Here is a 13,382-nt window from a genome sequence, read left to right on the forward strand (position 1 = left end):
ACCAACTGTCAGACTCGAGTCCAAAAGTTTGTTGGTAAAAGAGTGGTTCAGAACTCAGAATTTCTGTCCTCATTGATACACAATCTGGTAGAGGAGGCTTATGTTTTCCATGGTTCAGATGTATTCTCGGTTTGCCAGACTAGCAGTTTCACCTTCCCTGGGGAAGATGTGGTGTGCCCAGGGGTTTTCCACACTTCCTTTGTCCTCCCCTCCACCCCATGTACTGGTGCAAATGTGGCCATCAGGCAGGCTGTTGGGGCAAGTCCTCTAGGACATTTGTGCATACCTCAGGAATAGATGGTCACCCACCATTGCAACACAGCCATTGTCCTTGACCAGTGGGCTCTGTGTTAGTGTCCTAGGGCTGCCTGCTGTAACAAAGTGCTACAAACTAGGTGGCCTCGAACAACAGAAATGTACTGAATAAACAAATAATCTTTAAAAAGGTTATATTTATTTGGGAGAGAGAGTGAAAGAGAGAGAGCACAAGTGAAGGAAAGGAACAGAGGGAAAGGGAAAAGCAGAATCATCACTAAGCAGGGAGCCCGATGTGTGTCTCAATCCTGGGAGTCTGGGATCATGACCTGAGCCAAAGGCAGATGCTTAGCTGACTGAGCTGCCCAGGCACCCTTTGTAAAACTTTTCTATTACATTTCCAGATTCTTGAAGGTCAAACAATTGTCTTTTTCTTTTTTTTTAAGATTTTATTTATTTATTCATGAGAGACACAGAGAGAAGCAGAGACATAGGCAGAGGGAGAAGCAGGCTCCCTGCAGGGAGCCCGATGTGAGACTCGATTCCGGGACTCCGGGATCATGCCCTGAGCTGAAGGCAGATGCTCAACCACTGAGCCACCCAGGCATCTCAAACAGTTGTCCTAAAAATAATTATAAGATCTTGCATTTTAATGTTTTTGACAAGTATAAATCCAATCCACCTAAATTCACAATCACCTAAATTTTTTATTTGGGTAAGATTTTTTTTTTTTTTTTAAAGATTTTATTTATTTATTCATGATAGTCACACAGAGAGAGACAGAGAGGCAGAGACACAGGCAGAGGGAGAAGCAGGCTTCATGCTGGGAGCCCGACGTGGGATTCGATCCCGGGTCTCCAGGATCGCGCCCCGGGCCAAAGGCAGGCGCCAAACCGCTGCGCCACCCAGGGATCCCTGGGTAAGATTTTAATTAGCAATAATCATGCTCAGATAAACCCCATTGGCTACGATACTGCCACTGTGCAAAGCTTATTTGGAAAAGATTTTAAACATGTCTGAAAATCCTGTTTCTGTGTTTAAGTATAGATAGGGGAACTTACATTTAGGTGACACATTTGAATTAACATTAAAAACAGTGGGAATATTTCCAAATATTTCCAATACCTCTTTTTTTTTTTTTTTTAGTAAACTTTAAAAAAAATCACAAACACACAGAAAAGCACGATAATAAGTGTACAGTTTGATGATTTTTTTTCTAAGTGTACATATACATTGAACTAGCACCCAGAGCTAAAAAACAAAAGAAAAACAAAAAGCCATGGGGGCACCTGGCTGGCTCAGTTGGTGGAGGATGTGACTTTTACTTTTTTTTAAATGACTCATACGTGGAGTGCAAAGAATAACAACTTATTTTTTTAAGATTTTATTTATTTGTTTAAAAGAGAGAAACCGGGCAGCCCTGGTGGCCTAGTGGTTTAGTGCTGCCTTCGGCCCAGGGCCTGATCCTGGGGATCCGGGATTGAGTCCCACGTCAGGCTCCTTGCATGGACCCTGTTCTCCCTCTGCCTGTGTCTCTGCCGCTCTCTCTCTCTCTCTCTCTCATTAGTAAATAAATTTAAAAAATAAAAAGAGAGAAACCACAAATGGGGGAGGGGCAGAAGGAGAAGCAGATTCCCCACCAAGCAGGGAGCTGATGCAGGGCTCAATCCCAGGACCCGAAGATACTTAACCAACTGAACCACCCTGGCACCCTGAGGATGTGACTTTTGATCCCAGAGTTGTAAGTTCAAGCCACACGTTGGGTGCAGAGATTGCTTAAAAATAAAATCTTTAGGGGATCCCTGGGTGGCTCAGTGGTTCAGTGCCTGTCTTTGGCCCAGGGCATGATCCTGGAGTCCTGGGATCGAGTCCTGCATCAGGCTCCCGACATGGAGCCTGCTTCTCTCTCTCTCTTTTTCTCTCTCTCCATCTATCTATCTGTCTATCATGAACAAATAAATAAAATCTTTAAAAAAAAAAAATAAATAAATAAAATAAAATAAAATAAAATAAAATCTTTAGGGATCCCTGGGTGGCTCAGCGGTTGAGCATCTCCCTTCAGCCCAGGGCATGATCCTGGGGACCTGGGATCGAGTCCCACATTGGGCTCCCTGCATGGAGCCTGCTTCTCCCTCTGCCTGTGTCTCTGCCCCCCTCTCTCTCTCTGTCTCTCATGAATAAATAAATAAAATCTTTAAAAAATAATAATAATAAAATCTTTAAAAAACACCACTACCATCATAAACTAGCATTCCTAAAGGTGCCTATTCCCCTTCAGTGACTAGCTCCCAAAGGCAATCTAATTTTTATCACCATAAATTCTTTTGTCTATTGTTGTATTTTGTATAAACTATGTGGCTTCTCTCACTCAACATTATTTTTGATATTCCTCCATGTTGCTGCATGTAGTTGAAGTTTATTCAACATATATATAATCTTTTGGCATTTGAGCTAATCTAGGTTTTGGCCTACACAAATGGCACTGCTGTGAACATTCTAGCTTAGGTTAAACCATGGGAACTACAATTTTTGTAAATCAACAACTGTCAGATACTCACAATTATATACATATGGTTCAACCCATTAATGTCTTTTAGTGCACATATGTTTGCATTCTGTTGAACATATACCCAGGAGTGGGATGGCTGGGCCATCGGGGATGCATGTGTTTAGCTTTAGTAGATACTGCCAAGTGGTTCCAGTGCTGCTTTCAAAAATCTAGTTTCGGGCAGCCCCTGTGGCTTAGCAGGGCAGCCCCCGTGGCTTAGCAGTTTAGCGCCGCCTTCAGCCCAGGGCATGATCCTGGAGACCCAGGATTGAATCCCATGTGGGGCTTTCTGCATGGAGCCTGCTTCTCCGTCTGCCTGTATCTATGTGTCTCTCTCTGTCTCTCATGAATAACTACATAAAATCTTCAAAAAAAAAAAAATCTAGTTTCTGTATCATGAAGAGTAGTTGCTTTTTTGGTCATGTTTAAAATGTCAGTTTACCGGGATCCCTGGGTGGCGCAGCGGTTTGGCGCCTGCCTTTGGCCCAGGGCGCAATCCTGGAGACTCGGGATCGAATCCCACGTCGGGCTCCCGGTGCATGGAGCCTGCTTCTCCCTCTGCCTGTGTCTCTGCCTCTCTCTCTCTGTGTGACTATCATAAATAAATAAAAATTAAAAAAATAAAAAATAAAAAAATGTCAGTTTACCGTTACAGTTTAAAATGTTGTAGCTAAGTTCTCATCCTCATGAGATCTCGGTTCTCTTACACTCCATGACGTGATTGCTGAAGAGCTCATAATTAGGAGCCAGAGGAGTGTCAGCCCACCATTTTCTTTTTATTTTTTTTTATTTTTTTTTATTTTTTATTTTTTATTTATTTATGATAGTCACACACACACAGAGAGAGAGAGAGAGGCAGAGACACAGGCAGAGGGAGAAGCAGGCTCCATGCACCGGGAGCCCGACGTGGGATTCGATCCCGGGTCTCCAGGATCGCGCCCTGGGCCAAAGGCAGGCGCCAAACCGCTGCGCCACCCAGGGATCCCAGCCCACCATTTTCTTGTTCAACTTGCTTTTACATTAATATCCTCAGTCTGTGTTTCTTGGAGGGACTCCTTTGGGACAGCGTATCCACTTTGCAAAAGTTGGGTTTAAGAAAGCAAGCTGAAGGCACCTGGGTGGTTCAGTGGTTGAGCATCTGCCTTTGACTCAGGTCGAGTCCCACATCAGGCTCCCCGTAGGGATCGAATCCCACATCAGGCTCCCCATAGGGAGCCTGCTTCTCCCTCTGCCTATGTCTCTGCCTCTCTCTGTGGCCCTCATGAATAAATAAATAAAATCTTTAAAAAAAAAAGAAAAGAAAAGGAAAGAAAAGAAAGCAAGCTGATACTTAAGCAGCCGCTCACATACTGCAGGATGTCACATTACACCGGTGGAATTGGGTGCCCCCTGTCAAGGCTTTCCTGGGTCGGAGTGGAGGATTCCCACTCTTCCTTTGGGGTGCATTTCTTATGCCTGAGACCAGCTGTCCCAGAAATTACCTGAAGGCCAGGGGCAATCACTATAGTAAATGTCTGTGCCTTTCTTAACTTTTAACTTAAAAATAAATATTAGTGATAGTTACATAATTTTCTTTCTGCCTTTCCACTGCTCTTGGGGATCTCGGCTCCAGATAATGTCAGTGGGTCATTGAGAGGGTGAAAGGACATCGCAACAGCAAGAATGATCCATTGGTATTACTCTAGTGTTTCTGCTGTTCTCCTTACAGACATACCGCGAGCCTGTGTCAGACTACCAGGTCCTGCGAGAGAAGGCTGCATCCCAGAGACGAGATGTGGAGCGTGCGCTCACCCGCTTTATGGCGAAAACAGGCGAGACCCAGAGTCTTTTCAAAGACGACGTCAGCACGTTTCCATGTGAGAATCTCTCCCCTCGGTGTACCCTGCCTTGTCATTTGAAATAATTGCACTATCTTCCCTTTTAGTATGGTAGGAAGAAATGAAAGCTCTGTCCTTGTCTTGGGGCAGCTTATTCTTGACATTTCTGGCTCCTTTTCCCAGGTCTTCAGGCCTTGTCCCTAACTGGTGACTGTAAAATGTTATAGCCTCTCTTGGGATTGGCTGTTTGAGATTGAGGTTCAGCTACCTTGAGGATGACTGACCCTGGGCGGTAGAAGTGGCAGCCCTGGTAGTAGGAGGGCAGGGCAGTTACAGAACACCCCCCAGTCTTTGCCTTTCATGATGTCCTTTCACAGGTTCTATGTCACTGAATTTCTCATCTCAGTGGCACCATTTCACAGCATGCCCACATTGCTTCATCTCCGTAGGCCTCAGTTTTTTCAGATGTGAGTGAGAGAGATTGGTTTGGGTGACTGATTCAGTCAGCCGGGCCCTATTGAGTGCTCATGTGTGCCTGGGCCTGGAGTAAGAGCTACTAACAGTTCATAAGTGTCAGACACTGTACTAATCACACCCCTTATCCTCTCGTGAACCTATGAGTTAGGAACTGTTACCACCACCATTAGCTGAGGCTTTTAGAGAAAAGAAACGAAGTCATTTGCTCCAAGTCACACAGCTGGTAGATAGAATTTGGCTTAGCTCTTTCTGAATGAATACAGGACCCTACATCAGAGCCTTAGCAAAAATAATCTCAGTGTCTCCTGCTAATCACATTTTGCTATAGAAATATATGTAGATGATTTCTTTCTTTTAATTTTTTTTAAGATTTTATTTATTTGACAGAGAGAGAGAACAAGCACAAGCAGGGGGAGGGGCAGAGGGAGAAGCAGGCTCCCCGCTGAGCAGGGAGCCCCATGCTGGGCTTAATCCAGGACCCTGGGATCAGGATAGCCACTTGACCGACTGAGCCACCTGGGTGCCCCTGGTTTTTTGTTTTATTAATAATTTTTTCTCTTAATCCGTGCTTTTTGGAAGAACTGGAATGCTTACTCACCTGAAGTGCCCTCTGGTTCGGTGGATATATAACTTGCATCCAGAGAGTTCTCAGGTGCAGTTTTTGGACTTCAGTCCTTTAGGCTGAAGAGATCAATATCCGAGCTCAAGAAATGAGGCTGAGAGGGATCTAGGATCACTAAGCTGATACTCTGTGAGGATTCAGCCCCAGTTATGAGTTTAGTTATACTTGTAAAAGTGGGCTCTGAGGTCGGATTGCCTAAATTGAGATGCCACTCTGCCAGTTTCTTTGTGCTTGACGAGGCTGCTCCATGCCTGGGTCCTCATCTGTAAGATGGGGCTGGCAGTTGTACTTAATAGGGTGGAGGCAAGGATTACAGATAGCATGTAGGATGTCACGTGACCTTGATTGAGTGTTGAGAGCGCGTCACCATGACTGTCGTTCGTTGCTGCTCACGACTCTGTTGTAAGGCTGTTGGGCAGCTGCAAGGACGCTATGACTGGAATGGTGCCTCTCTTCCAACTTCCCAGTGATCGCTGCCAGGCCTTTCACCATCCCCTACCTGACAGCACTTCTCCCGTCGGAGCTGGAGATGCAACAGATGGAAGAGACGGATTCCTCGGAGCAGGATGAGCAGACAGACACAGAGAACCTCCCTCTTCATATCAGCACGGTGGGTCCTGCCTTCTGCCTGCTTCACAGTACCCCCAAAACTCACCCCTGCTGCCCTCAGCCTGTCACCCTGTGAAGTAGACACCACCTACCCTGGGTCTCTGGGCTTGCATGACGGGCTCATGATGATCCAAGTGTGACATGATCTCTTGGGTGAGAGACAAGTCCATGTCCTGGGGCTTCATTCATCCATTCACCAAGTATCAAACAAGTATCTGCTGGAGCCAGGCAATTTCGAGTACTGGGGAATTAGTAGGAGACAAAATAGACAAAACTTCCTGCCCTTGTGTCACTACGGAAAAATGATAAATTAGGAGATAGGAAGTAATATGGGTATGAGAGAATGTGGTACTAGATAGGGTGACTGAGAAGGTGACATTTGAGGGAAGACCTGAAGGGAACAAGGTTTGTACATATCTGGGAGGAGAGCATTCCTTGCAGAGGGCATAGGAGATGCAGAGGCCCTGAGGTGGGAGCTGTTGTAGTAAAGGACAGCAAAGCTCCCAAGGTGACATGAACATCTTAAAGGCCATATTAAACATGACGGCTTTTTCTCAGTAAGGTGGGAGCTATTGGGAATTCTGAGCAGAGGAAGGTTGGGATCTGATATAGGTTTATTGACAAGGTCAGTCGAGTTGAGAGTAGACTGCAGAAGGTAAGGGCAGAAGCAGGAGCAGAGACATCTTAGGAGGCTCTGCAGTAAACTGAGGGTGTAGAAGCGAAGACAATGAAATGTGGCCAGATAGATAATTTGGTCAGATTTTACACTATTTTCAAAGCAGAGCCAAGCAGTGGTGTGGGTGTGAGATATGAGAGAGAGAGAGAGAGCCAAAGAGGAATGCCAGGCATTTTGCCTGAACAACAGGAAAGGTGGAGTTGCCTTCAGCCAAGATAGGGAACCCCTGGGTGGGCCAGGTGGATGGTGGAGGGGCAGGAGTTCCCGTTAAACAGGGAAGCCTGAGATGCTTATTAGACATCCAGGTGGTGGTGGTGTCAGGTGGAGAGATGCATATATGAGTTGGAGTTTGAGGAGCCATTAGGGCTAAAGATGCAACTTAGGGAGTCACCAATATGTCAATCATGTTTAAAACCATGAGATGGGGTGAGCGCCTTGGGAGTGGGTAAGGATAAAAAGGAGAAGAGGAATTGGGCTTCATAAGTATAGACTTGTGCTGTTACAGTAGGCACATGTGTCCATTTAAACTGAAATTAGGGGTGCCCGGCAGGCTCAGTTGGTGGAATATGGGACTCTTGATCTCGGCTATGAATTCAAGACCCATGTTGGGTGTAGAGATTACTTAAAAATAAAATCTTAAAAAGAAATTTAAAAAATAAACTAATATAATTGAGATAAAACGAAAAATTCTTAGTTTCTTTTTTTTTAAAGATTTATTTTTATTTATTTATTTGTTTGTTTGTTTATTTATTTATTTTAGACAGAGAGAGAGAGGCAGAGACACAGGAGGAGGGAGAAGCAGGCTCCATGCCGGGAGCCTGACATGGGACTCGATCCCGGGACTCCAAGATCGCGCCCTGGGCCAAAGGCAGGCGCTAAACCACTGAGCCACCCAGGGATCCCCAAATTCTTAGTTTCATAGTCACACCATCCACTTTTCAGATAGCTACCTATGGCTAGTGGCTACCATATGGAGCAGTGCAGATGTGAATACATGCCATTGCAGAAAGTTCTGTTGGGCAGCGCTCCTATTGACAATTGTTTCAAGGAATTTTGCTGTAAAGGGAAGGAGAAAAATGAAGTGGTGGCCAAAGAGGGGACGTTAAGGCGTTAAGAGAGGCGTTTTTATTTTTGTTTGTTTCTTTAAGATAAAAGAAATAACAGGATGTCAGTATGCTGATGGGAATGATCTGGTAGAGAGGAAAAGAGGATGCAGGAGAGAAAGAAACATTTTGGATTGATGGTCTTTGGTAGGTGAGAGGTAAGGGATCTAGGGGACAGGGCATGGTGGAGGGGTTGGCCTTGTTATGGGCATTTCATTCCCAGGGGAGGAGATAGAGTGCGCGGGCACAGGGATAGCGGTGGGTGAGATGTGCCCTTCATAACTCGTGGATGTTCTCATCTGGTTATCAATGGGTTGTACTCAGCACATACAAGTATAAGACCCCACTCTTGTTCCTGCATCATTGTGAGAAAGTGCCAAGTACAGCCACAGAACTGTGAGACACTCAGATGCCTTTAAGGCCTGCAGGGCCCTATGGTCCACTTACCATATTCATCCATCCTTTAAGACCAGCCCTGGCTTTGAAGCAAAGGATGCCTTGGTGGTTTTAGTTGAACCAAGCATTCTGCATGTTCTCCAAGGTCCATGCAGCAGGTGGCAGCCAGCAGCCCCAGTATGGGGGTGGAAAGTTGCCTCTGCTGTCTTTTATTATTTGCCGACAGGCCTCCTTGCTTGAACACAGATTTCTTTAATGTTGGATTATTCCTTTCAGAATTAGGGCTGGAAGCCCATTGCTTTACCTAAAGCAGAGGAACTTGTTATTCTACACTTCCGTGTTGGACTCAGTTAATTTGGTGTGAGATATGGTGATTGGGTCATGGACTAAGATGAGGTTCACCTTATGAAAAGGAGGACTCTTCTAAGCAAAACTACCATCCCTTTGTAAGTACCAAGTAGCTAAATGGCCTGCAGATGTGTTACCTGACACCCCAGGTGATGACCCAGGCGAGGTCGCCGTGAATGAACCCAGGCTGCAGGACCTTGGAGCCGCCAGTGGGGCTCCAGGGCACTGAGAAGCCAAGCCAGACTGCAAAGAGTAGGAATACCCGACCCTCAGAGTCACGCTGGCCTGGCTCTGCTTTCCAGATAACGTGACCGGGCTTGCAGACCCTAACATCTGAATCTGTGTCCTCACGAATAACAAGCAAGAATAGGAACAGCTAACCCAGCAACAGACATCAGGTGCCTGGCAGCTCCTGGCACCCATTGTATGCTCCCCTCCCCCAGCCTCCCACCGTTTTAGGCTGTATGACCACCTGCTTTTCTATTAAAAGTAAATAAATAAATAAATATAAAAAGACCTCAAGCAAAGGATTCTAGCAACACTTGATATACAATTGATTGGATTTATTTGTATTATTCTGTTTGAATGACAAATAGAATCCTGTTTCAGAATTTACCGTGTAGAAAGAAATGTATGGCCAAAAGTCTTTATCCCTTCCTTGTTCCCTGTCATCCACTTTCCCTCCTACAAAGCCACCAGGATCACCAGTCTCATGTATCCTTCTAAAGATGCAATTTCCTCATTTTTAACACAAATAGCAAATCACAGACCACTCTCCCTTTGTTTTCCTTTATTGATATATCTTGGTGAGCATTCCGTATGTAGAGGTCAGAAGCTTCTTTAGCCCTCCTTATGGTTTCATCGTGTTCCACTGTATGGATATAACTGTGGAATGTAACTATAATACGTAAACCACAATATAGACATTTGTCTTTTCTATGTATGCTTTACAGATGTCATTACAGTGAATTAAACAGCAGGTACTTTAAATTATTCTTCCACTTAGCAGTGGCAGCATGTCTTTCAAGGACTGTTGCTAGGTGGTTACTTTGTTTAACCTGGTTCCTGTTTCTCCATCTACTTGAACATATAAAGGGGCTATTCATTTTGAATTAGCGTATAAGAGCATTTTTTTCCCCTTGTGTATTTGCACTAGCTGCCTCCTGCAGACAATAGCAGTCTAAACTTTTGTTCTTTTATGAACAAAGGACCATTCATTTACTCAGCCAGTATTGATTCAGTCCCTGTATGTGCCAGATACTGTTCTGAGTGCTTGGGATACCTCGGTGAACAGAGCAAACGAAACATCTGCCTTTTGGAAGCCTGTGTGTCGGCAGTAGGGGAACACCAATAAATGTGATATGTAAATAAATCATTCACAGTACATTAAAGATGCAGATGCTATTGTCGGGGCAAGGGGACCGGGCAGGACAAGATCCAGGGTAAAAGATGGAAGTTTCGGTTTTAAATAGGGTGGTCAGGGTAGATATCACGGAGAAGGAGACATTTGACAAGAGACTTGAAGAAAGTGAGCAAGTGAGCCATGTGGCTATGTGGGGAAGAGCGTTCTGGAAAGGGACAGCCAGTGCAGAGGCCCTGAGGAACAACACAGAGGTGAGTCGGGCCATGGTGGAGGGCAGCAGGGGAAGAGAGGCAGAGGGCGGGTTAGATCGGACCCTGCAGGCAGCTTTTGGAAACTGGCTTGTAATGGGGTGAGATGGGTGTCAGGGGAGAGTGTGGAACAGCAGAGGGACCAGGACTAGGGGGGAGGCCTGCTGGCTGCTGCGGTAGTCTTAACAAGAGATCCGGTGGGTCCAGCAGGGTGCCTGCACTCGAGAGAGTGGAGGTGCTCAGATCCTACCTATACTTTGAAAGTCAGGCCAAGAAGTTATCCTAACAGTTTGGATGTAGGAGGTCTGAGAAAGAAAAGCCAGGAGGACGCTTTGTCTTAAAAAGCTGGAAGGTTAGAGATGGCGCTCAGGGGCTAGGCTGGAGTTCAGTTTCTGGCACAGAGCTTTGAAGCGCCTCCTGGATGCCAGGTGGAGATGTGGAGTGAGCAGGTGGCGGTGCAGGTGGCAGTGCGAGCCTGGGGGTCAGGAGAGAGGTGAGGGCGGAGGGGTGCACACGGTCAGTGTAGAGAAACAGTGTTGGACACTGTGAGATGCTGCAGTCACCCCAGGGTACGTGGGGCTCACCAGAGCTCACCCCAGGAGCTCCCGACAGACTTTTAGAAGCAAGTCTCAGTTAGTTTGGTACTTTACTTTTATCCACTCCTATCCCTATGTCAAGGCTGCCTGTCCCTGAAAGAGGCAAGCAAGTGACAACATTTCCAGCTCTACTTGGGAGAAGAGAAGCTGTTGTCCGATGACTCGGGACCCACATCCTGGCCCTGTGAGACAAGTGAGCCGAGTGGAGGGAGCCTAGTGCCCTCCGGCAGAGGTTCCAGGGCTGGCCTTTCTGTGCCCCTGGTTGGCCCTTCCATCCTTATTATCTCAGGAAACACTTCAGGCATGGTTGAAATGAGCTTTCAGCGACTGCAAGACAGGGAGCTTCCAGTAGAGAAAGGACAATAGGGGAGCAGGCGGTGAGTTACTAAATAAGCCATTAAGAACTTCAGAAAGATTGGGAGCCAGATATCCCAGGCAGGTCCGATCATGGTCAGACCCCGTGCCTGGCATGAGCAAGGTTGACCTTGGGGCACTTGTTTTCAAGAGAGCCTCTTTAGAAAGTCCACAACAACCCTAGATCACGTTGTGATCCCACTGAATCAGGTTTTGGGGAGGCAAAGCACAGGGACCCTGGATGGAGCTGGGTTTGGAGGGAGAACAGAATTGGTGGGGCGGGGATGGGCGTGCAGCAGAATCTGAAGGGTTTCTTGAAGCTCTCTAAGCCTGAGACTGGAGTCCCTGTCCTAGGCCTGCCATCCCTGTGGGAGAACCTGTCATTCATGTCATCCAATCACAGTATCCTCTACCCTGCTGTCTTTTGACCACAGAATCTCCTGGTTGAGGTCCGGTCCTCTTTTGCCTCAGTTAAGGAATGGGAATCTCAGTGACCAGTCACCAGGGGGCGCAGCCCAGACAGCTTCTTCTGGTCACTTCTAGTCCTTCAAGCCTGGCCTGAGCTTCTGGGTCAGGTCCTTGATGTGATTTTTCTCCACCTTACCCTGCAGCTTCTGCTCATTTTAAAGAACTTGGAAAATGGAAGAGAGTATAATAAGAATCAATCACGCATATTCCCAGAATCTGTTTTTAATATTTCAACCTATTTTTACTATGTGTACACACTTTATAGTTAAAAAATGTTTTAATCGAGATCATGTTGAATATATATAAACCTATAAACTTTTCTTCCAAATCACTTTCCTCAAAAAGCAAACTGGAAGAGCTGACCCACAGGTCACAGATGGGGATTATCATTGGCATTCCTGTGTTGGCACCTTCATGCTGTCTTTGCCCTGGTGGGAATCCTCAGGGCTCAAGAAATGTCTGGCGTCTGTTGCAATATGATCATTGGTACCTGTTGCAGGTACCAGATATTTGAGAATCTGGGGGAGATCAATTATGATTTGCATTCAGTTTGGTCCAGGAGATGCCCTGTGCACATGATTTGTTCTGGCCCTGTGTCCTGCAAAACATCATGGGTCACTTCTCTTTTTCTTTATCTTCCTATAGGCTGGGTTTCCTCCTTGAGGATCTAAATGTTCGTCCCTGACTCCCTGCCCCTGCCAGGGCTCTATTCTAACTCATGCCCTTGCCTTTTCAGGAGTTTCACAGTTTGGTGATCTCTGTTCCCCCGTGTCCAAGCTGTTGGTCTCATTTACCTCTGATAGCTGGCCCCTGCTCATTTCTTTGGACAGAGATAGATACATTAGAAAGAAAATGGTCTCTAGGCTTCTAATTTCTTTTTTTTTTTTTAATTTTTATTTATTTATGATAGAGAGAGAGAGAGAGAGAGGCGCAGAGACACAGGCAGAGGGAGAAGCAGGCTCCATGCACCAGGAGCCCGACGTGGGATTCGATCCCGGGTCTCCAGGATCGCGCCCTGGGCCAAAGGCAGGCGCCAAACCGCTGCGCCACCCAGGGATCCCTAGGCTTCTAATTTCTTGACGAAAGGGATGCTAATAGTAGTTCTTATTATGGGCATGATCTCTTTCCTTATGCCATTGGTATTTTGCTTTATTTCGGGTTTTGCTCAAAGGATGATTCTGGAGCCGAGAAGGAGAACACCTCTGTCCTGCAGCAGAACCCCTCCTTATCAGGAAGCCGGAACGGGGAAGAGACCGTCATTGATAACCCCTATCTGCGACCTGTGAAGAAACCCAAGATTCGCAGGAAGAAGTGAGTTGGAGGCTGGGTGCGGAGAGGCTTCTCTGGCCAACTGATGTGGTCTTTTCTGCTCCCTGGCAAAAAAGAGAGGCTCCCCAGTGGGTCTGAGCCTTGGGGAAAGCTCCTCTTTTCCTTTTCCCTCTCCTCACTCATCCCCTATATATACCTCTTGTTGGAAAGAAGTTGAGTGTCCTGCGGCCTGG

The 13,382-nt window shown here is 46.3% G+C and overlaps 1 protein-coding gene across 9 annotated transcripts in view; it reads left to right on the forward strand.

Moving 5' to 3' along the window:
- The window catches only part of TAF8 (TATA-box binding protein associated factor 8), a 31,544-nt gene that overhangs the window by 6,712 nt on the left and 11,450 nt on the right, over window positions 1-13,382 (forward strand). For 2 of the 9 annotated variants that reach the window (XM_038554051.1, XM_038554055.1), the window contains exons 6-8: window positions 4,512-4,659; window positions 6,187-6,329; window positions 7,765-8,145. In XM_038554051.1, the coding sequence (XP_038409979.1) occupies window positions 4,512-4,659; window positions 6,187-6,329; window positions 7,765-7,926 (453 nt within the window). In that variant the 3' untranslated portion in view covers window positions 7,927-8,145. The other 7 variants (XR_005367701.1, XR_005367702.1, XR_005367700.1 and 4 more) reach the window with 7 other exon arrangements.

Source organism: Canis lupus, chromosome 12 (assembly GCF_011100685.1).
Source record: "Canis lupus familiaris isolate Mischka breed German Shepherd chromosome 12, alternate assembly UU_Cfam_GSD_1.0, whole genome shotgun sequence".
In the NCBI taxonomy this organism is placed as follows: Eukaryota; Metazoa; Chordata; class Mammalia; order Carnivora; family Canidae; genus Canis; species Canis lupus.